Here is a 22698-nt window from a genome sequence, read left to right as displayed (position 1 = left end):
CCTCAGCAGGTAGGCAGCGAGTTCTAATCACTGAGCTATTTCTTAATATGGGGGTTGATGCAGCCAGCCCTGTGTCAGGCTGCAGGAAGCCACAGATTGAAAAACGGCTCCTCTTTCTGGAGTGTCAATTTGGCTTGAAGATGAGTAGGGAAGACACATTCTTTTAGATTAAAATGAACATGAATATAATGAGGAGAGAGCAGAATTCACATGAGTTTTTAAGTATAAATGGGAGACAGTCTTCAGAGACATTTCAGCTCACGGAAGGTGGCTTCTGGTGATGCCCCCTGACTTCCCAGGGCCCCGTTTTCACTCTCCTCTGCCCACAGGTAAATTTTGGTGGCAGAGTTTGGGAAGCCCTGAAAGGAAGTCTTGCTGGGAAAAAAACAAAAGAAGCTCAAGGAGAGGCTCGGATGTCAGCCCAGGTTAAAGCAAGCGGCCAAGCCAGGTGAGTTGCCACTTATTTCTAGGCACTGATGATGTGCCAGGCACTGTGCAAAGTCTCTATGTGCATGATCTCAATTAATCATTGCAACAGGCCTGCTTAAAAAAAAAACACCCCTCTTTTACAGATGAGGGAACTGGGACACAGAGAAGATAAATAACTTTCCAAGTCAACACAGCTGGGAGATGGCAGAGGTGGGATTTGAACCCAGGACTGTCTCTTGGCCATGGGTGGATTTAGATTTCAGTAAAAAAGCTTAGGAAGAACTAGATGTTAAGTGGGTAATCACTTTCTCCCAACCATTAGACCGTAAGCTCCCTAAGGGCAGACCTAGGCTAGGTTTGTTCACTACTATGGCCTCCTCTCCTTGCCCAGAGCCTGACCCAAACAAGAGCACTGTGCATACTTGTTGAATTGCATCAGCATGAGAATTAAATTGTACAATGTATATAGTAGCAGTTATTATGCATCCAGCAGTTACTGCGGGCTAGATGCAGTTCTAGGCTCTTTCCATATACCAACTATTTAATTCTCTGAACAGCCTTAAATGGTAGAGCCATTATTATCCCCATTTTTCAGATGAGGAAACTGGGGCACAGAGTGGTTAAGAGACTTGCCCGAGGTTACCCAGCTGGGAAGTGGTAGAGCCATGATTTGCACCAGGCAGCCTGGCTTCAGAGCCCATGGTCTTGAGCATAATGCCTAGTGCCTGGCACATAATAGGTACTCAATAAAGGGTTGTTGGCTGCTTGCCTGAAACCACAGAACCTTAGCATAACTGAGCATAAAAGAGCCTTAGGGAGTGCTGAATCCTCCCAAATTTTCACTTTGTACGTGGAGAAACTGAGGCTCTTCAGGGTCCTCAGGAAGACCAGTGGTGGGGGGATAGCTAGGATGAGACCCCCAGCTTCTGGCTTCCCCTCAGGGCTTTGCTGCCGCCCCTCATGTTCCCCGGTTCCCATGTGTCTAATCTACCTGCCATCTCTCACAACACCCCTTGTGAGAAGAAGGTTGCTGGTGACACACTCTCCCTCAACAATCCCCTTGAGGGACAAAATAATGATCTTCTCCTGTTTAGGAAACCCTCATCCTCTGGGTCAGTCAAAGCTGGAGGTCTGGAGGGGGCCACCAGCAACTAGAACGTGCCTCAAAGCAACACAGGTCCCTGGGTTTACCAGCTGTTACCATCTGTCCACACAGAGCATCACCTTTGGGCTAATCTTATTCTCCTGACAAGATGGCGGCTTTCCCCTGGTCTGTTGCTTGAGTTGGTTCCCAGAGACTCAGAGCTGGATGCCATCCACTTTTCCCCTTCCAAAGAAGGCAAAACAGTAGGGAAGAAACTTGAGCAATATCTTGGAGGAGGCCGGGATGCTGGGCTTCCAACTTTGGAACTATATTGTGTTGCTTTTCCAATGCTAGAAAATAATATTGTGATTTTTATGTTCAACCTCCTTCCAACAACCCTATAAAATAGGTACTATTATTATTTCCCATTTTACAGTCAAGGAAACCAAGTTATAGGGATTTGGTAACATTCCCAAGGCTCCACAGGTAGAGCCAGAATTCAAATCCAGGAGGATAAGCCCCTCTCACCCACCATTTTATACTCTTCCCCACTGTTTCTACCCCAGTAAATATTCTGCCGTTATGGGTCAAAGTTTGGAGGTCATCACCAAAGAGTCAAGCTCCCCTCCCTCCCACCCCCACCTTGTTCTTTGCGTCTCTAAAGCACTTCATCCAGATGGCATTGATTGGGGGTTGGGGTGGGAAGAGATTGTAAAGCGATGGTGGAGTGGAAACCCAGAGGGAAGAGAGGACGATGAGGAGGGTGGAGGAGGGATGGAGATGAAGGGAGGAGAGAGGGTGCAGAAATAGGACCTCTTCCTGGGGACTGCCTCGTCCTCCTTGCCACCCTGTGCCACCTTCCGGTCAAGGCTACTATTGATGATAAGGTCTTCCCCGAGAGCATCTGGGGCTGCTGACTTTTACCTTGTTCCCAGAGATGCTTTGAGCAGTCTGAGGATTTGTGCGCTTGAAGAGCTGTGAACAGCATTTAAACCAGCAAACACAGGTCTCAAAGGGCCAGGGATAGTGTATGACGATGTCCAAGCGAACAGAAAGATGGACCCCTTTAAAACACACTGAAGCCATCTCTCAGGTCACACATTACACACACCATACTGCCCCCTGCCCACTATGTGCAGACATATACATGCACACTCTCATTAGTCATTCTCCGCCTCTCCAAGCTGACCTTCTCCTCATCTCCCCTCCGTGCATTCTCAGCTAGAATGTCAGCATCTTTGGTTCTAATTAAAGTCTTTGGTTCTCATTCTTAACACACAAGTTGAACGTTTTCTTGTTCCTTCCCTGGAGGGAACCCTGAATAGCATTGCTTTGTCCTGGTGGCCCTGCCTTGGGTCTGGTGTCTGTGATGCCCTCAGGGCTGAGACCAGATGCTCACCTGCAGAGACAAAAAAGATGCCCGCACTGAGGATGACATTGTGTCTGCTGCGGTGGAACTCGCTGGCTGCCACACAGAGCCCGCCAAAGAACAGCAGCGTGACACTGAGGATGGGGAAGACGCTGGAGGCCCTCACAGCCCCTGCGGAGAGAAAGAGAGAGGGTTCCCCCTGCACCCGGTCAGCCCCGGGATCCCCCCCCTTCACGGGCATGGGGGTGCCTGGTTGGAGGACAGCCCGTGAGCAGAAGGACAGAGCCTGCATCTAACGTGGGTGCGAGACCAGTTCGGTCGCTCAGGGCCCTGTGCTTGAGGTTAATGCTCTTTAGTCACCATCCTGAAATTCTTAATAGCTTTACCTTGAATGTGTGTTTTATAAGTAACTCTGATGGGTCGATGGAGCATGTGCCCTGGGCTTGGAGTCTCTACTCACGTGGCATCCCACCCCCCATCACCTCCCCACCTCCCGTTCTCCTTGGGATGGGTCCTCAGCTGCTCACTCCCCCACCCCAGCCAGAGACCACTGCTGGGCATGGACGCTGGGAGAACCAGTGTTGGCTGAAAGCCCTAGGCACCTGCGAGGGTATGCACTCACCCCTTGAGTGTTCCCGTGCCGGAGGGAGTGTGACATTTCATAGCAAATAAAAGACACCATGACAGATGGAGAGAGAGATGGCAGAAGAAAGGAGATAGCTTTTTTTGCCTGCGTTTTGAACCAGGAGCCCGGGATTTTCATTTTGCACTGGCCCCTGCAAATCATATAGCCGACAGGGCATCCTGGGACTCCCATTAGATCACAAACTGTTCACCGAAACGCAGAGTCTGTCCCAGCACACGCCTACATTTGCATGGTACTGAGTCTGGCAATGCCCATTTGATACCCATTTAGTCACTGAATAAACAAATGAATTTAGTTATTCATCCAACAATATTTTTGGGCACCTACCAAATGCCAGGTGCTGTGCTGTGTCCTGGGGTACTGGTGGAAATGTTTAACCACCCCAAGGGTGCAGAGGCTGCCCTTCTAAGGGGAGGAAGGGGACGCTGGCTGAGGGCTGGAGCAGCAGTGTCCTAGAGACCCATGTGTTAACTCTTCAGCTGCTGGATCACAGAGAGGCCCTAAGGTTCTGGCGCAGAGGGACCTTCAGGTGGGGATCCCAGTATTTACCCAGCCAGCATGAGTATTTCCTGGAACACCTGGGCCGGAATATCAGTTGGATAAATTCTGCGTCCATTGAGGTACCAAAGAGCTAAAGTCCTGCCCTTATGGAGCTTACATTCTAATAGAGATGACGGGCAGGACCCACTACCTAATTTGCAGGGCCCTGTGCAGAATGAAAATGCAAGGCCCCTTGTTCCAAAAGTATTAAGAATTTCAAGATGGCATGGTAACTAGACTTATCCTGGTGATCATTTTGAAATGTAGAGAGGTACCAAATCACTATGTTGTGTAATGGAAACCAACGTAGCAGTGTTGTACATCAGATATACATCAAAAACAAACAAACAGACTCATAGAAACAGAGATCAGATTTGTGGTTACCAGAGGTGGGGCTGTGGGGAGGGGGAATTAGAGGAAGGTGGTCAAAAGGCACAAACTTCCAGTTATAAGATGAATAAGTACTAGGGATATAATGTACAACATGATAAATATAATTAACACAGCTGGATGTTATATATGAAAATTAAGAGAGTAAATCCTGGGTCCTCATCACAAGGAAAAAACACTTTTTTCTATATCTTTAATGTTGTATCTGTACGAGGTGATGGATGTTCACTAAACTTACTGTGGTAATCGTTTCATGATGTATGGACGTCAAACCATTATGCTGTACACCTTAAACTTATACAGTGCTGTATGTCACTTATATATCAATAAAACTGGAAGAAAACATAAAATAAAGGGTGACCGTCAAAAGCAAATTAAAAAAAGAAGAATTTTAAGCTAGTGAGAGCAGAGCATGGAGCCAGGTGTGGGGCTCTTGAAGGATGGTAAGAACCCAGGCCTGAGCTGACTGTGCCTTGGACTGGGGTGGCAGACAGGTGGGGAGAGGTGTCGGACTCAGGATAGATCCTGAAGGTAAAGCCAACAGAATTGGGGGTGGGATGTGAGAGGAAGCGTTGTTGAGCACCATGCCTGGTGCATAGCCAGTGAGCCGGCAGTGGCGTCTTTATAATCCCGGCACGCCTGCAGGGTGAGCAGTGGGGCAGCAGGAAGGTGGTTGGTTCATCTTTGGTGTGGAAGTTCAAAGCTCAGTGTTCAGAGCTTTATGTCCCTGCATTTAGTGTGTGTTTTCCTGTGGGTTCAGCTGCAGCCCTTCCTATTGCTACTGTGTGGCGGTGCTCACGCTCTGAATGCAGAGGACTGGTTTCCACAACACCAGGACTGTTTTTGTCTGTTTGTTTGTTTTTCATTTTTACTTATTTATTTATATATATATATTTGGCTGCGTTGGGTCTTCGTTGCTGTGCGTGGGCTTTCTCTGGTTGTGGTGAGTGGGGGCTACTCTTCCTCGCGGTGCGTGGGCTTCTTATTGCAGTGGCTTCTCTTGTTGTGGAGCACAGGCTCTAGGCACGCGGGCCCTGTAGTTGTGGCACGTGGGCTCAGTAGTTGTGACGCACGGGCTTAGTTGCTCCGAGGCATGTGGGATCTTCCCAGACCAGGGCTCAAACCCGTGTCCTCTGCATTGGCAGGTGGATTCTTAACCACTGCGCCACCAGGGAAGTCCTGTTTGTTTGTTTTTATGGGAAAAGTTTTCTGCAATTTTGGTAGCTGACTTAGCCTACTGGGATTGCCTGGGAGGGCCGATGGAGAACGGGGGGTGAGGGGTCGACGAAAGCAGACAGGGGTGAGGTTCTCTTCATGAGGAGAAGAAAATGAAAGAGTTCTAGCTTTTGCTTAAGGATGGCCACCCCAAGTCCCCCACCATTGGGGCTGGGCAGACCAGGGTCCCAGTAACTGTCCCTGCTGCAATGGGGAAGTTTGGGAAGGGGCTTCAAACTGCCTAGAAACCTTGATGGGAGAAGTGAGGTGTAGGGGGAGGGATCCTGGCTGCCCTGACCCCTGGGAGCGTGATCAAATCAGTCCCCATCCTAGCTTCAGGCCAGTCAGTCACAGTCCTGGCCCAGGCCCGGCTTGCTCTGTGCTTCCCTGCTCCCACACAGGCTTGCAGGAGGGAGGGCTGGCCCCCTGGTTCATTTAGCTCCCAGGTCAAGGGGGTGATCCCTGGGAAGTAGGCGCTGGGATCTTGGGTGGCCATAGCTTATTTATAACTTCTAAATATTTACACACATGACCTACAGGTTTCCATGTGAACCTTGGCCCTAGGACCCACAAATATTAGGGGTGGGTCTGTCCCCAGTGATTTCAAGCATGCACAAATCTTTAAAGCGATCATTTGCATTGTGTACTTGGTGGGAATTGCTCAAATATTCAATGTGATGAGTTAAATTGATTAATTTTTTCACCTTTAAAAAATTTTTTTTAGTTTCAAAGTATGATTAAATTATGATTATGCCCGAAGGAGATGATCTGAACATTGGAAGCTACTGAATTGTGTTGGCTGTGTATATTTGAAATGTGTGGCTATGAGATATGGGAATGTGATTGTTTCCCATGTGGTGGAGGAACCACTTGGCAACCAATTGGTGGCCAGATCCCACCTCTACCCCACAAGTGAGATAAGAGCAGGTTCTATAAACTGAGGCTACGGGTGTTGGTCTCACACAGGACATGCTCTGCTGCCGTTTTCTCCTAACTCAGTTTACCCTGGATTGTTTGTTTTTTTTTTTTTTCCGGCTGTGCCACGGGGTTTGTGGGATCTTAGTTCCCCGACCAGGGATCGAACCCGGGCCCCCTGCAGTGGGACAACCAGGGAAGTCCCTGATTAAATCTTCTGCTATAGGTTTAAGCTTCAGCCTCCCTAACCACACATGAGAAAGAGGAAATAGCAGAATAATCAATGTGCAGAACCCCACCCGACCAGGGTGTGGTCGCAACAGGAACTGGCAGCACGTGTGCTGGATGGGCCCGGAGACCCCTGCAGGAACGTGACCCTGGCGCCACGTGACTGGCTCGGGGATTCCAAAGTTCCCTGCAGGAAATTCGTGTGCTCAGGAAGGTCCCTCCTTCACTTGGTTCAGTGGCTGATGGTGAGGACCTCCACCTTCCCAGAGGGGAGAAATATATTTTGTCGGAAAAGCGATGGATCTCTTGGAAGAAATTAAAATCAGTTTTGCAAGTTGTGAAATAGAGGTCACAGTTCTGTTTAGTCCCCAACAGGGCAAACATCAAAATAGGAAAGAAAAACAAAAACTACAGTCACTCTGGTAAAACCCCACTGGAGATGACTTTAAAATCATCCTCAAAAGGAGGTTCGAGTAATCTACCCCAAACTTTGGTCAAGCTACCTCTCTAAACGTGGCCTCTATTCCCACATCAGATCCTTTTAAGCTGCTCATGTAAGTTCTAGTTGGCATTTGGGTAAATCCTAGTAGATGGATAAGGACTGAAAAAAGAGAAATAATATGTTTTAAAAATTAGCTTAGGGCTTCCCTGGTGGCGCAGTGGTTGGGAGTCCGCCTGCCGCTGCAGGGGACACGGGTTCGTGCCCCGGTCTGGGAAGATCCCACATGCCGTGGAGCGGCTGGGCCTGTGAGCCATGGCCGCTGGGCCTGTGCGTCCGGAGCCTGTGCTCCGCAGCGGGAGAGGCCACAACAGTGAGAGGCCCGTGTACCGCAAAAAAAAAAAAAAAAAAAAATTAGCTTAGAAATGACTTTCTTTCATATTGACCCCTCGCACCACTTACATTGTTATGCGATTAAAGGCTCGTGTTTAGACCCACTGCCCACCTGTAGACTAGCAAGCATGAGTAGAGCTAACAATGATTTTAATTGTAACAGCACTCTTCTTGAGCTACGAGTTACGAGCATAACCCGAATAGCACAATTTCTTGAAGTTTTTATGTATAACAGCAGTTTAAAAAAATGTTACATTTAACACTCTCTAATAGTAAATTAGCCAATGCCTTAGAACTTTTCTTTTGAGTGAACTTGACACACCTCCCTGTTGAAGAAATTCTATCTAAATTACATTAAATCCCCAATTCTCTGTGCCTGGATTAATGTCAGGCCTGTGGCTGCCACTGGGCCTTGACCATTGCTCATCCCATGCCCCAGAAGAGAGCCAACACGTATGGCTTTGTGAGTACATGTTGGCCCCGGGCGGAGTGCAGTGTGCACCAGCTTATTTAATTTTCATGACCTGTCAGATGGATGACATTATCGTCTTTATTGCTGACTATGAAGAAAGGTGAGAGATGAGAGGTAAAGCAGCCTGGCCCAGGTCCAGCCCAGCTAGTAGGGCGTCACCGGAGTAAAAGGCCGAGTCACCCAGGATCCAGAGCCCTTGCTCTAAGCCAGCACACTGTTGCCTCCTACGTGCTGCGTTTGTGACAGTTCCAGTCATATCCGGGTTACTGACCTTGGGACAATCTAGGGGGAGACACTGGTCCTGCCCCAATGAGATTGAAACTGAAGACGGGTGAACCTTGGTTTGCTTTTATTCTCCCAGGCCTTGCCTCTTAGGACCTCGCCCATTAGCACCTCACCCATTAGCACTTAGCCCATTAGCACCTCAAATCAGCCCTCTGGGGAAGGTGAAAACTTGTATTCAGGTTGAAGAAAATCCTTAGATTTCCTCCTAAGCAGACTAAAAAGAACTTTTCAGTTTTGACACAGCTCCCTTTTTTTTTTTTTTCCTATTTCTATTTCATTGAAATGAAAGAGATTCAGATGTCAGAACCACCTGAATGTCTCTGTCTAGTAGCAAAGATTTTCCTGAAGCTTCTTTGCACGTATCCATTTCTGGGGCTGGGTGCTGGGGAGCCTCAAACTCAGAGGCAGCTGGACAACCTCAGGGCAGCCCTCCTCGCCCACCCCTCCCCGGGAGGACCCGCGAAGGGGGAACTTACGCAGGAGATACTCAGCCGTGTCCTGTTCGTAGTCAGCATCTTCGGGGAAGTGATCAATTTTCTTGCACACGCCTCGGAAAGCCCCTGTGGAAACAAACGTGGCCCTGAGCTGGCGGGGGAGGGGTGGAAAGAGCCCCTGGGGCCCAGCCTGCATCCTCACCCCCACAGTGAAGATGCCTGATGGGTGTTGCAGGCTCTGCCTCGGTTGGCCCATCAGCATCTTTCTTAGGGCACAAAAAGGAGATGGGTAGAGGAAAATAATAAAAATAAAGCCGAAGATGGAAACTTTCTGCTTCCTAGATTTTGCATAGATGTTGGGATCTATTTAGAAGGGCAAAGAGCTATGAAGCATAAGGATTCATCATGAGAACTGTCTTGTCTTATCGTTTTCTTTTTTTCCCAATTAGTGAGGGGAAAGGGGAAAAGGAAGCGGAATATATATATACACACATATATTCATATATACTTATGTATATAATATATATATAATATATATATATATTTTATATATATATATATATATATATAAATTTATCTTCCCATTTTACAGATGAGGCAGCTTGAGGCAGCTGGCCATAAGAATTTTGCTTGAAGTCATACGGGTAACTAGTAGAGCCAAAATTCCAATCAAGGTCTGCTGACTCCTTGGTGTGGATTCCAGGCATGGATTCTGGAGTAACCCACTCTCCCTGATTGGATAATGCTCATATCTGACACAGGACCGCCCCCTTCCCCGCTCCCCTCGCCCAGGACCACAGCTTGCTGTGCTCTGCGGTGTGGCTCACTCCTTCAGGGGGCACAGAATTGCGCAGGTGCACCCTGGGGAAACTGTCAGCATTTTCTTTCCTTTTCTTTCTTTGACATCAGCCTGACTTAACTTGTTGTGGGTGTTTGTTAACTAGCCAATTAACCAATCTCTGGGGCAGCTAATGGCTCTGCCAGTTCTCATAAATGACAAACAACTTCAGAACCTCTCACCACAACACAGCATGAAATTATGCCTTATTGTTCTTGTCGCTGCCGGCAGAGACGGCCTGGAGGTGAGGGGCAAGGTGGTGTCATGGACAGTGGACAAGGTTTATGTTCACACGTAGCTGGGCTTATATTTTAGAGCAGTTACTATAAGAATTAAATAAGGCCATATATGAAGATGAGATAATTTTCGCAAAGCTCTAGGGACTTCATGATAATGGCCAGCACTTTTTAAGTGCTTCTAGCGGGCTAGGCACAGAGCTGAAACCTACATTCTTCTCTCATTTACTCTCATCCACTGCCTTAGGAGATAGGGACTATTCACACTGATATTTGATGATAAGACAACGCAGGATCACAGAGGAAAGAGAGTTGTCACAGCTGGTGAAGGGAAGAATCAATATTTGAATGGGCTTTACCATTACAATATGAAGGTAGCCGTTATTATTATGCCTATTATTAACTCATAATAATGAGTGCCATGTAGTTTTTAAAATTTATTTTATTGAAGCATAGTTGATTTACAATGTTGTGTTAGTTTCTGCTGTACAGCAACATGATTCAGTTATACATATATATACATAATTTTTCATATTCTTTTCTATTATGGTTTATTACAGGATATTGAATATAGTTCCCTGTGCTATACACTAGGACCTTGTTGTTTATTCATTCTGTATATAATAGTTTGCATCTGCTAATCCCAAACTCCCACTCCATCTCTCCCATACTGCCCCCCCCACCACCCCTGGCAACCACAAGTCTGTTCTGTGAGTCTGTTTCTGTTTTGTGGAAGTTCACTTATGTCATATCTTAGATTCCACATATAAGTGATATTATATGGTATTTGTCTTTCTCTTTCTGACTTACTTCACTTAGTATGATAATCTCTAGGTTCATCCATGTTGCTGCAAATGGCATTATTTCATTCTTTTTTATGGCTGAGTAATATTCCATTGTGTGTGTAAGTGTGTGTGTGTGTGTGTGTGTGTGTGTGTGTGTATCTCGCATCCTCTTCAGCCATTCATCTGTCAGTGGACATTTAGGTTGCTTCCATGTCTTAAAGAGTGCCATGTATTTAACACATCCTATAAACAGGCTCCAAACCAGAGGCATTTCACAATAAATGATATGATATGAGCCCATCCTCTTGGTTCTGATTCTCTGCTTACCAGGCAAAGAATGGACTCAGAACCAAGAGGGCGGGGTCTTGGAGAGAAGGCTTGAAGACTCAAGGAAATTCTTGGAAGAAAAACAAACTCAGAACTCCTTCCCTAATATTGAAAGAAGACCTTCATTTTTCTTGTTTGGATTTTAGAGTTTCATTCACAGATTCCTGTTTGCTTTTAAGCCCCATCGCCTTCCAGCTGGCTGGGTAACAAATCAGAATAAGTCACATACATGAAGCACTTACCATCTACCACGTGCCATTCTAAACACTTTACATGTTTTATCCTCTCTAGCTCTCAAGACAGCATGGGGAGGTACCTGGTATGATGAGCCCTATTTTACAGATGAGGAAATCTGAAGTAACTGATTTCTGCAAGGACACAGCTATAAGTGGCACACTCAAGGGTAAGTCTTCCAGACTCCAAAGCCAAGTTCATAGCCACTACTGTGAATTGCACTCTCTTCAACACATTTTAGAGTTGTAAGCAAAATCCTTTGCCAGATGGCTTTATGATAATTTCACGGTCCATCCACTGCTATGAACGGGACCAGTTGGTTTTTCCATCCACCGTGCTTTTTCCATGATGTGCATCAGGGGCCACAGAGCAGGACAAGGATGGTGGTTGTGGGACCACCTATCATTAGCTGTTTTACATTCTCCACGAAAGATTTCGTAGGAAGGAAATGTTCAGCTGAAGATTAAATGTGAAAGCTACTGAAACAGACCAGTCAGAACCACGTGGGGATAAGGAACTACACACGTGCTCACATCTGCTTGTGAAATGGGCCTTACCTAAGGTGGCTTAAGGCAGCCTGAAACTAGGATGTGGAGCCAGCAAACACCAGTAGCTCCTGGAGAAACAGTCACGAATTTTAAATGGTCTAAAGTGTCCCACCACCTGTTTTATATAGCCCACAAGCTAAGGCTGGTTTTTGCCTATGTAGATGATTAGAAAAAAATCAGAAGAAGAATACTGTTTCATGACAAGTAAAAAAATACATGAAATTCAACTTTCAGTGTCTATAAATAAAGTTGTATTGAAACACAACCATGCCCATTTGTTTATGGTTTTCGTGCCAAATGGCAGAGCTGAGTAGTTGTGGCAGAGACGGCAAAGCCAAAAACGTTGACCCTCTGGCTAAGGAAAATTTTGCTGATCACGGTCCTGGAGATTTCAGTCCTGGGAGGTAGCACAAACTCTGGGAGGGCAAAAGCGGAAAGCAAACGGGAACTTGGGCCTTCTTGGGACTGGAGGACGTACTCCAAGCTGGTGATTCTAAAGCAGATAATACTCATCTATGGCGAATCTGGGTTGCAGAATGGTTTGTTTAGTGTATCTGTTTTGTTCTGTTTTTTACTTGTAGTATTTTATTGTATTTTTTAAAAATTAAATATGCTGCCGCAATTTAAAATTCAGGGTAGGTCACATGAATGCTGACTTGCAGCTTCTCTTGAAAAATGGGGCTCTCTGTCCCACATTTCCATGGGAAAACAGTCCCTAGCAGCCGGGCCTCAGCAACCCCCCTCTTTGGACTGGGTGCCAGCTCTCTGGTTGGCCAAAGTTGCCCCCACCTCCCCAGGCCCTATGTCACTTGAGGAACCTATGGAAAATGACCTCTCCAAACCTCAGTTTCTTCTTCTTCTCCAGGATAAAGATAATAACAATAATAACTTCATGCGGTTGTCATGAGAATTAATTGAAGCTGTAATAGTAGTTACAGCACCTGGTGCTGTACTCAGCAGTTTCCACAGAACTCTGTTAAAATCAGGTAATGACGTAAGGCACTTAGTACAGTTCCTGGCATGTGGTAAGAACTCAATAAATTATAGCTATTCCTACCATGGGTGTTGGTAGGTATTTTAGGACCAGAAGAGACACATTGGTGCCATGGTGAGATTTTAAAAAGCAATATAAAGGAAAGGGAGGGCTTCGCTGGTGGCGCAGCGGTTGAGAGTCCGCCTGCCGATGCAGGGGACGCGGGTTCGTGCCCCGGTCCGGGAAGATCCCACATGCCGCGGAGCGGCTGGGCCCGGGAGCCATGGCCGCTGAGCCTGCGCGTCCGGAGCCTGCGCTCCGCAACGGGAGAGGCCACAAGAGTGAGAGGCCCGCGTACCGGAAAAAAAAAAAAAAGGAAAGGGAATCAAGACTTTCCCTGAGGAAGACTCCACACTGAAAATGAAGCTGCTGGTACAAGTCATACACTCATCAAAAAGTGAACTTGGCCATTCATTGAAGTAGCATATTGCCAGCTCCCAGAAATAACCACTATTTAGCATTTCTGTATGTTTCCTTCCAGGCTCCCCTCACATCCCCCACTGCTCCCCCTACCCCCAGGCTTCCACACACACATTGTTTTATAAAATCAGGATCTTGCTGGTCTTCTTTTCACTTACATTTTCTCATCAGTACTTCCCCACATCAGTAAATCTAAGAAAAAAAGGATGGGCTTGGACTTGCCCATGAACTGCAGAGGCTGGAGCCAAAAGAGATGCTGAAAACAGGTACCCTGCAAGGATGAAGTTAGGATACAGAGATAAGCACCATCCTAGCAGAGTTGAGGCTAAGGCACTGGGGCAGAGAGGAGCAGAAACCAGGAACGTGGTAAACCAGGAGAAGGATCAGTGGAGGTTGGTCTGGGGGACAGATCCAGTGGTGACTGGTGAGAGGTGATGGGAACCCACAGTAGAGCACATAGAAGAGCTAGGCTGTGAGAATCCACAGACTCCAGGACCCCAGGAAGAGGTTTGGAATGGCAGGTAGAGCCGGGAGAGATTTCCCAAAGTGTTGAGGTGTAATTACAGAGACTGGCTATGGGGTGACAACAAACTTCATCCTGGGCAGAGAAGATTGTGCTGACGGTTCTTCTCTGGCTCAGACAATGGAAGGATACTTCCTTCCTAGGAGGAAGGCACCTCCTTTAAACCAACAATCCTTCTCAAAGGTCAAACCCTAGAAATAGTCCCATTACAATCAAGAATGAGATATGAATACCCACTATTGCCTCTATGATGTACCATGATTCTACAAGCTCCAGTGCAAGAAGAAATAAAACAGAATTAAGAGTTATATGCAATAGAAAAAAAATACGGTAAAATTATCATTTTTCCAGGTGATAGAATAGTCTATTTGGGAAGCTGGAGGCAATTTGCTAGGGAAAAAATAGTAGAATGAATGAAAGAACTCAAGAAGTTGGCTTCTTCTAAGACATTAAACCATACAATAAAGCTGTAATAATTAAGTCATTGTGGCACTGACATTTAAAGGGAACATTTATTAGGATATTTTTTCAAAGAAGAGAAATATTACAAGGAAAATAAGAAACAGTCCATTATCCCGTATTCAGATAATCCCTGTTAAATTAAAAGAATATATGTATGTAGTTAGAAAATTCAAACAGTATATACAGAATGGCATAAGATTAAAGTAAAAGCACTTCCCTCATCACCAAAAATTCTCTCGCTTGATAACTTCGTAGAGTGATTTTTGTTAACTGAATGTTGAATAAAATCATGTCTAAGCTGAGATCTGAAGGTTAATTAAAAGTTAATCAGAGTAAAGGAGGTGTGTGCCTTCAGGCAGAGTGGAATAGTGTGTGAGGTGATGAGAGGGAGTGAGTGAGGTGATGGGAGTGAGTGAGTCCCCATCTGGAGGGGGGGGTAGTAGTTCGGGGCTTTCAGAGAATCAGTGGTGGTTGGTCTGGGGGACAGATCCAGTGGTCACTGGTGACAGGTGATGGGTACCTGGGGTAGGGCAGATATGAGAACTGGGCTGTGAAGATTGATTGATTCAAACTTTTTCTCCTCCTTCCTTCCTTCCTTCCACCCTTCTCCCAAATTTATCAGACACCCACAGTGTACCAGAGTTGTTTTAAGTCCCAGGAATTGACTAGTGGCCAAGACAGAGAAGATTCTGGTCCTCAGAATTTACATTCTCACTGGAAAAGAGAGTCTATATAGTCAATAAAAGAACAAGATAACTGTGCTCTGAAGGAAGCCCACAAGATGATGTGATGGTGACTGTGCATTGGGTGGGGGAGATGGTGGGCAATTTGGGGCAAGGTGGTTCAGGGGGACAGGTGAGCTCAGACATGATAAAAAGAAACAGTCAGTTGTGTGAAGAGCCAGGGAAAGAGCTTTCTAGGCCAAGGGCACTGCAAGCACAGAGGCTCTGGAGTTGGGAATGAGCTTGGTTAGTTTGGGGGACAGAAGGGAGGCCAGTGGGTGGAAGAGGGCCTATTGTGGTGGCGTTACCGGGTCCCTCAGCTGCCCTTCTAGCTGTTCCTTCAGCACTGAGGTCTCTGGAATGTCTAGGAGGTTGGGTTGCACAAGGACCAAAGTCAACTCCATCTCTTCCTTAGGATCAGGGTAACCTAAAGGACCTACGTGGTCCTGAGTGGCTTCCAGACATGCAAGGGAGGAAGCCAGGGTGGGGAGGGAGCCCCTAAAATAGGACATTTTTGTTTCTAACTGTTAAAGCCCTTGTTCCGTATCTCCAGGGAAGGTGGTGCTTCCACGTTCCGTGGCTCAGTCTCCATCCTGAGTATTTCCTTTCAGATCCGAGTACTGCGGGCACCCAGCCTGATCCTGGGAAATGGCCATCAACAGTCACGAAGTGGGGATTAGGCTGTTTTGCTGTGAATTTTTACAAACAAGTCAGATTCTTGCAATCTGGAAAAACAGAGCCTGCCCCCTCTTCAGCATGTACCTATTTGACCTGGAGAGAGGTCGTGTGGTGCAGTGGTAGGAGCAAAGCTTGGAGCCCTCAGGCCTGAGTTCGAATCTCTATTCCACCACTTACTAACTCACTAGTTGGGCGACCTTGGGCGAGTTATTCATTCGCTTGAGCCTTTGTCTCCTCATCTGTTAAAATATCAGTAATCTGCAGATGTTAGGATTTCTCCAAGAAGTAGGTACATTATCTGCTGTTTGTTTAGATGTACTCTGGGCCAGGCACTGGGTTAAGGGATCTCTGGGTACTGCTTGCCACCCCGTGGAGCAGGCACTCCTACTGGTCGTAGGCTGGGGTGAGGAGTAAGGATTCTGGAGCCAGACTGCCTGCATGTGAGTACCAGCTGTGCCACATATTAGTACAAGTTACTTAACTTATGTGTGTCTCAGTTTCCTCATCTGTAAACGGAGAATACTAACGGTATGTAGCTCGTGGATTTTTTTTTTTTTTTTTTGGCGGTACGCGGGCCTCTCACTGCTGTGGCCTCTCCCGTTGCGGAGCACAGGCTCCGGACGCGCAGGCTCAGCGGCCATGGCTCACGGGCCCAGCCGCTCCGCGGCATGTGGGATCTTCCCGGATCAGGGCACGAACCCGCGTCCCCTGCATCGGCAGGCGGACTCTCAACCACTGCGCCACCTGGGAAACCCTGTGGGGTTTAATGAGGATTAGAAGAGTTAATATTTGTCAAGTGCTTTAGAGCGATGGTAAGTATTGTGTGTGTGTGTTAATTCAGTCAATCCATTTCTAGATGGGGAAACTGAGGCCTAAAACTAAGGTCTGTCTAACTAACCTCAGAGCCTGAGATCTTAGCAAAATCCCCTAAGTGGTACTAACACAGCGCTGGGCACCAAGAAGAGGGTTAACAGGGACAGCTCTTAATGTTATTTGCGAACTCTGTTCCGGGCGTAGGGGGAGAGGAAGCCCGGGGGAAGCTGGAGATCGTGTCTCCTCCCTGCCACCCTCACATGGACATATCTACACATGGGTAGACGTGTGTGTGTGTGCATGTGCGTGTGCGTGCATGCGCGTGTGCACGCACGCGTGTGTGTGTGTGTGCATGTGCGTGTGCACGCACGCGTGTGTGTGTGTGTGCATGTGCGTGTGCACCCATACAGGGCTGGGCCAGGCAGGCAGCCCGAGGAGCTGGCGCACCCCAGCAGGAACAGGCCTAGACCACCTGCTGTACCAAGTTTGGGCGAGGGCCAGACAGAGCTTTTCTGGGTCAGCTAAAGACAGCTCTGCCTTTACGGGTTTGGGCCTCAAGTCAGGAAATACTAGACCCAGAGCAGAAAGACCTGGGGAAATGAGAGAGCCATCCTTGAAAAGGCCCAACCTTTTCAAGTTTGCGGTCCTGAAGGGAGACCCTGAATGGGGAGCAGCTGTCCCCAGGATGTCCCTCCTCTGATGGGAGGAGATCCCATTGGCAGAGCCTCTCAGTGGTCTTCAGGCGGAGCCCCACCCACCTCCCATGGGCGGTGAGTAGCCCACATTGACCGTCCTGGGCACAACTGGGTGGCTGTGGCACCACCCAACCTGACAAAGGATTACTTCTGAGCAGTTCTGGACCGTTACCATGTGCTCAGAGTGAGGGTGGATCCTCCTAACCAGCCCACCGAGCCCAGCATCAGTGCCCAGAACCTGGTCCAGCCCAGAAACACAGCCAAACCAGTGCCCAGAGCTTGGCCTCATCTCAGCCACGAGTCCAGCTGAAATGCCAGGCCCCTGAAATCCAGCTCAGAATCAAAACCAAGGCTCACTGGAGACCAGGGCTCTGGGTCCAGCGATACAGGTCTTTTAAGTCCCCATTGTGGTGAATCCGCCTTGAGGAATCAGGAAAGAAGAACAAACATCAAGTTTGTTTGTGCCCCGGACGTACTTGTGTTAAGAAAGCAAAAGTCACCACCTGATTGTAAGAATGTTTGGTTTCCTGGTGTTAAATATCCTGTTTATTACAGAGCATAAGTTACCTTAAAACGGTGGTTCTCAACATAGGCTGCAAATGGGAATTACGGGGGCTGGGGACACAGTAGGAAAATACCGATGCTCTGTTCTATCCCTGGAGATTCTTACTAATTAGTCAGGGCATCTGGAGTTTGCAGAGCTCCCCAGATGAGTCTAACTGTTCAGCTAAGGTTGAGACCCACAGCCTTTAGGGGAGTTCCCTCAAAAATAGGGACCATTATTTCATAGCAAATAATAAAGTTCAAAGATGTACTTCCAGCTTTATCTTGAAAATGAAAAGATCATTTATGAGAATATGTTTATTTTGTCTTATCTTTTCTTACTATGCACTAGGGTGAACCAAAAAGTAAGTTATGTGGATTTTTGGTGGGAGGGGGCATCCTTTGTCTGATAAAATCACATGATGGTCCAATATGAAATCTTTCACTTTCCCAGCTGGATTATAAAGTCTGACTTTCAGAGCAGGATCATAAAGTGGGTCATTTCTGCAAAAAATATTTGAGCATGTCATCATTTTCTCAAGGGCTTCTCTTAATCCTTTAACATTCAAATCACCGGATGCGCCTATCACATCATCACTCTTGTCGGTTTGCTCTTCTCGCATTGTTAACCAGTGTCCCTCTGCCAAGCTCTCGGCCGCCCATGGCTGGCATGTCACACCACGCCAGCAGATCTTCAGCGCCCCTCACATCCATCTCATGAAGTCCTGTGCATTTTGCGAGATACGCAATCTCACTTTGCAATCATTTCTGCCTCCTATTTGCATTGTATGGTCACATGCTGACAAGAGCTGGCAATCAGAGAGAGGCTGCCTGGCAAAGACCGTGAATTGTAGGGTATTAAACGGGAGTGGGGTGGGGTTGGAGGTGTGTTTGAGTAGAGACTGGCTTTATAAATGGTCAGGTGATGAATCACATATTCACATTAAGATGGAGTTTGCTGGCTTGTCTGGGCAACCGCACGTGTGCAGGGATTTGGATAATGAATTCACGGATAATGAGGACCCTGAACTAAACTTGGTCTCTCTGAGCAAGACGAAGCACTTGGGGTTTCAGCAATTAGGGCCCACGGCTCCTAATAAGAGCACCATTGGAGTGAGTGAGGTAAGGAGAAATAAACATCCTCTTCTGAGGTTCCTGAACTGCTGTCAGTGCACATCCTGAATTCAGTCTTGTTCAACAGATGTCTACTGGGGTGCCTGCTTTGCATTAAGCAGTGTCCTGGGCACGTCGGATTCATCAGTGAATGAAACAGTGTAGGTTCCGGATCTCAAGGCTGTTACATGGTAGCGGGGGAGAGACCGAGAGTGAACAAATAAATGAACAAAACAAAGGTTTCTGTAAAAAAGGAAGAGGTAATTTCAAATAGTGATAAATGCCATGAAAATAATAAACCCCAGAGAGAGAGAGTGACCTGGGGGCAGTGGGGGGAAATTGTGCGATTGGGTGGACAGGGAAGGCCTCTCTGAGAAGGTGACCCGAGTGACAAGATGAAGCCACTCAAGGGAAGATTTGAGGGAAGAACTTTCTAGGAAGAGGGCACCACAAGTGCAAAGGCCCCAGGGAAAGATAATACTTAGTGTGTTTCTGGAACCAAGGGGAGTGCAGGGAGCAGAGTGAGTGAGGGGGAGGCAGGATAAGACCAGTTCCACGAAGGAGCCAGACGATGGAGCCCCTTCCAGGCCAGGGCTGGAAGCTGGAAAGGCGTGTGGTCCATGCTTTTGGAGGGCTTTACACATGTGAGAAACACAATCTGATTTATAGTTTTAGAAGAGCTCTTCGAAGATGGCAGGGGCTTGCAGAGGAGCAGGAAGGGAAGAGCATCTTCAGAGGAATCACTGAAAGCCATCCTGAACCTTCTGAAGAAGTAACTGCCGATGGCGGAGGAACGGCGGTCCAGCCAGAGTCCAGCCACATCCACCCAGAGAGAGATGCTCCATCGCGAGAGTGTCCTGCCTTAGAACCAAGTGCAGGAAGTGGAGCTCAGAGCAGGGCACTGTGGGTGCTACCTGTCCTCTACACCCAGTTCTAGGCCTGATTTATTTTGAAGAGCCTGGTGTTGGGCATTTTGCTTCATCAGCCCCTCTGCTCGGTTTGGGGTAAAATCTTTCCCTGGTCCTTAATTATTTGGTTGATTGCAGGCCCAACTGGAACACCAGCCTAGCCCAAATCCCAGGTCCTAGCCGGTCCTGGATCACAGAGCCGAGAGCCATCCTAGCCAAGACGGCAGTTCTATCCAGTTCTGTGTTCTAGATCCCCTTTGCAGCCTGGCACCCAGCCTGGCACCTGGAACTTCACAGGCGCTGGTGTAGGATTAACCAACTATGCAGAATAAGCCATGTGTTTGGGGTACCAGGAAAGCAGGGGTACAGAGAGAGAGAAAAAAAATGAGAATTGGAAATTAATTGATATTTGACTTTTACAAAAGATCATTAAAATAGCACAGAAAAAACTCCAGAAGTGCGTTGATCTTTCTTATGTAATAGCTTAGTATTATTATTTTAGTATTGGATTATCTGTGAGGGTGGGGTGGCCACCATAATCATTTTAGTGCTTCTAAAAATCATCTTAATCCTGCCTTGGCAAGCATTGGCAGGAATCGAGAGCCCATCCACTTCCAGACCACACAGGTAGCCGTGGCCATGGCAGGGGCTCTGGGGAGAAGGCTGCGGCCCCCTCATCTCTGCTGCTTGTAAGTGGTGACATTTTTCCTCCAGAGGTGCGTGGAAACGTTGGACCCACCTGCATAAGAATCACCTGGGCTCTTAGGAAAAAAAGCACATTTATCGGCCCCCCACACGACTTAGTGATTTAGGGAGAGTCTGAGAAACTTCTTTTTAGCAAGCTCCTCCAGGATTCTGATGAGCACCGGAGTCTGAGAGCCACATTCTGCAGCCAGATGGACGCGTGGTCACTGTCACACACACAGACGACTCGGCCTCTGTGGGTATGTGAGACTCTGGCTGGGGAACAGGTCCAGACAGGGTTTTGGAGGGTTTGTGGAGAGCGATTCCCTCTTAGAAGATTGAGGTTGAGGCCATACAAGACTTTTCCTCAACTAGTGAGCATCACACAGTCCTGAGTCCCTGCCCCCGGCTGTGAGCTCAGAGCAGCCCATTCTTTGGACTTGGCCTTCACATTCCCAGGCGCTAGCAGTTCCCAAAGGCAGCGCCACACATGGTCACAGAGACACACTGACAGACCTGAGGGACATTCATTGTGTGACTTGGAATCTACTCCTTGTTACTGGACCCCTTCATTTGTTCTTTAACTGCTGTAAGCACCGTGTAAATGGCACACTTACACTATAACAGGTGGAGGTATGGGGTTCAAAAGGTTATTGTTATTTTTTAATAGACTTTACTTTTAAGAGCAGTTTTAGGTTCACAGCAAAATTGAAGGGATGGTCCAGAGATTTCCCATATCCTCCTCCCCCGACACATGCGTAGCGTCCCCGTTATCTGCCTCCCCACAAGAGTGGTACCTTTGTTATAACTGATGAACTTACATTGATACACGGTTATCACTCAAATCCATAGTTTACATTATGGTTCATTCTTGGTGTTGTATATTCCATGGGTTTGGACAAACATGTAACAATATGTATCCATCATGATAGTATCACACAGAGTAGTTTCACTGCCTTAAAAATATCCTCTGTGCTTCACCTATTCATCCATCCCTCCACGGAACCCCTGGCAATCACTGTTCCTTTTACTGTCTCCGTAGTTTTGCCTTTCCCAGAATGTCATATAGTTGGAACCACACAGTATGTGGCCTTTTGAGATTAGCTTCTTTCACTTAGTAAAACGCATTTAAGAGTCCTCCGTGTCTTTTCATGGCTTCATAGCTCATTGTTTTTAGCACTGAATAATATTCCATTGGATTTGCTACAGTTTATTTATCCACTCACCTACTGAAGGACATCTTGGCTGCTTCCAGATCTTGGCAATTGTGAATATAGTTGCTATAAATATCCATGTGTAGGCTGTTGTGTAGATATAAATACCAAGGAGTATTTGGGTAAATACCAAGGTGTGTGATCCAGAGTACGGTGAGAGGGAGGGGTGTGAGTAGGACAAGGTGGGACGGGAGAGATGAGAGGAGGTCAGATGGGCTTTACTCTGAGGGCCTGGTTTTACTCCAAGTGCAGCACAGGTACACATATACCAAAGCATCCTCCAAAGTGGCTGTTCCATTTTGCATTCCCACCAGAAATGCATGAGAGTTCCTGCTGCTTCACATCCTCGCCAGCATTTGGTGTTGTCAGCGTTCTGGATTTTGGCCGTTCTAATAGGTACTTGTAGTATCTCATTGTTTTAATTTGAATTTGCCTGAAGACACGTGATGTGGAGCATATTTTCATATGCTTATTTGCCATCCGTATATCTTCTTTGATGACATGTCTGTTTTGGTCTTTGGCCCATTTTAAAACCAGGTTCTTTGTTTTCTTATTGTTGGTTTTTAAGAGTTCTTTATATATTTTGGGTAACAGCCCTTTATCACATGTATCTTTGGCAGATATTTTCTCCCAGCCTGTGGCTTATCTTCTCATTTTCTTGACATCGTCTTTACAAAAGGTTGTTTTTTCAACCCTAATTTGGCACTTTCTTCATTAAAAAAATAATCCAGGAAAGTTTTGTTTTTTGTAAAGTGACATCTTTTAAATCGTGAGGGACCTGGGCCAGTTTCTGCCCCACTGCAATCTCTGTGAACATGTTGCAGGATCAAACCCACAAACCTGGAGTCTATGTTGAAACTGTCCATATAGAAAGCCACACTTTCGAAATTTTGTGCCATTCTGACTCCACTAACCTGATAAGGGGGAGAGAGATTCTCCTGTATCTGTTTCCAGCTACCTTGGACTGCTCATTTCAACCTTCACTGGGCAGCTCTGCCCACACAAACAGATTTGCTCCCAAGCAAATCCATCCTGGGCCCTGACATTTATCCAGCATCTTTAACTCTTTTCTATTCATTAAGC

General features: G+C 47.0%; 1 protein-coding gene across 1 annotated transcript in view; it reads right to left on the bottom strand.

Moving 5' to 3' along the window:
• CACNG3 (calcium voltage-gated channel auxiliary subunit gamma 3) overlaps nt 1-22698 on the bottom strand; it is an 82466-nt gene that overhangs the window by 2025 nt on the left and 57743 nt on the right. Inside the window, exons 2-3 of the mRNA XM_060123796.1 lie at nt 8882-8965; nt 2913-3053 (exon numbers count right to left, since the gene is read on the bottom strand). Coding sequence (XP_059979779.1) covers nt 2913-3053; nt 8882-8965 — 225 coding nt within the window. The remainder of the gene's footprint in view (nt 1-2912; nt 3054-8881; nt 8966-22698) is intronic.

This window comes from Lagenorhynchus albirostris, chromosome 15, assembly GCF_949774975.1.
Source record: "Lagenorhynchus albirostris chromosome 15, mLagAlb1.1, whole genome shotgun sequence".
Taxonomy (NCBI): domain Eukaryota; kingdom Metazoa; phylum Chordata; class Mammalia; order Artiodactyla; family Delphinidae; genus Lagenorhynchus; species Lagenorhynchus albirostris.
The sequence above is the reverse complement of the archived record's forward strand: the minus strand, read 5'-3'. Positions and strand labels throughout refer to the sequence as shown.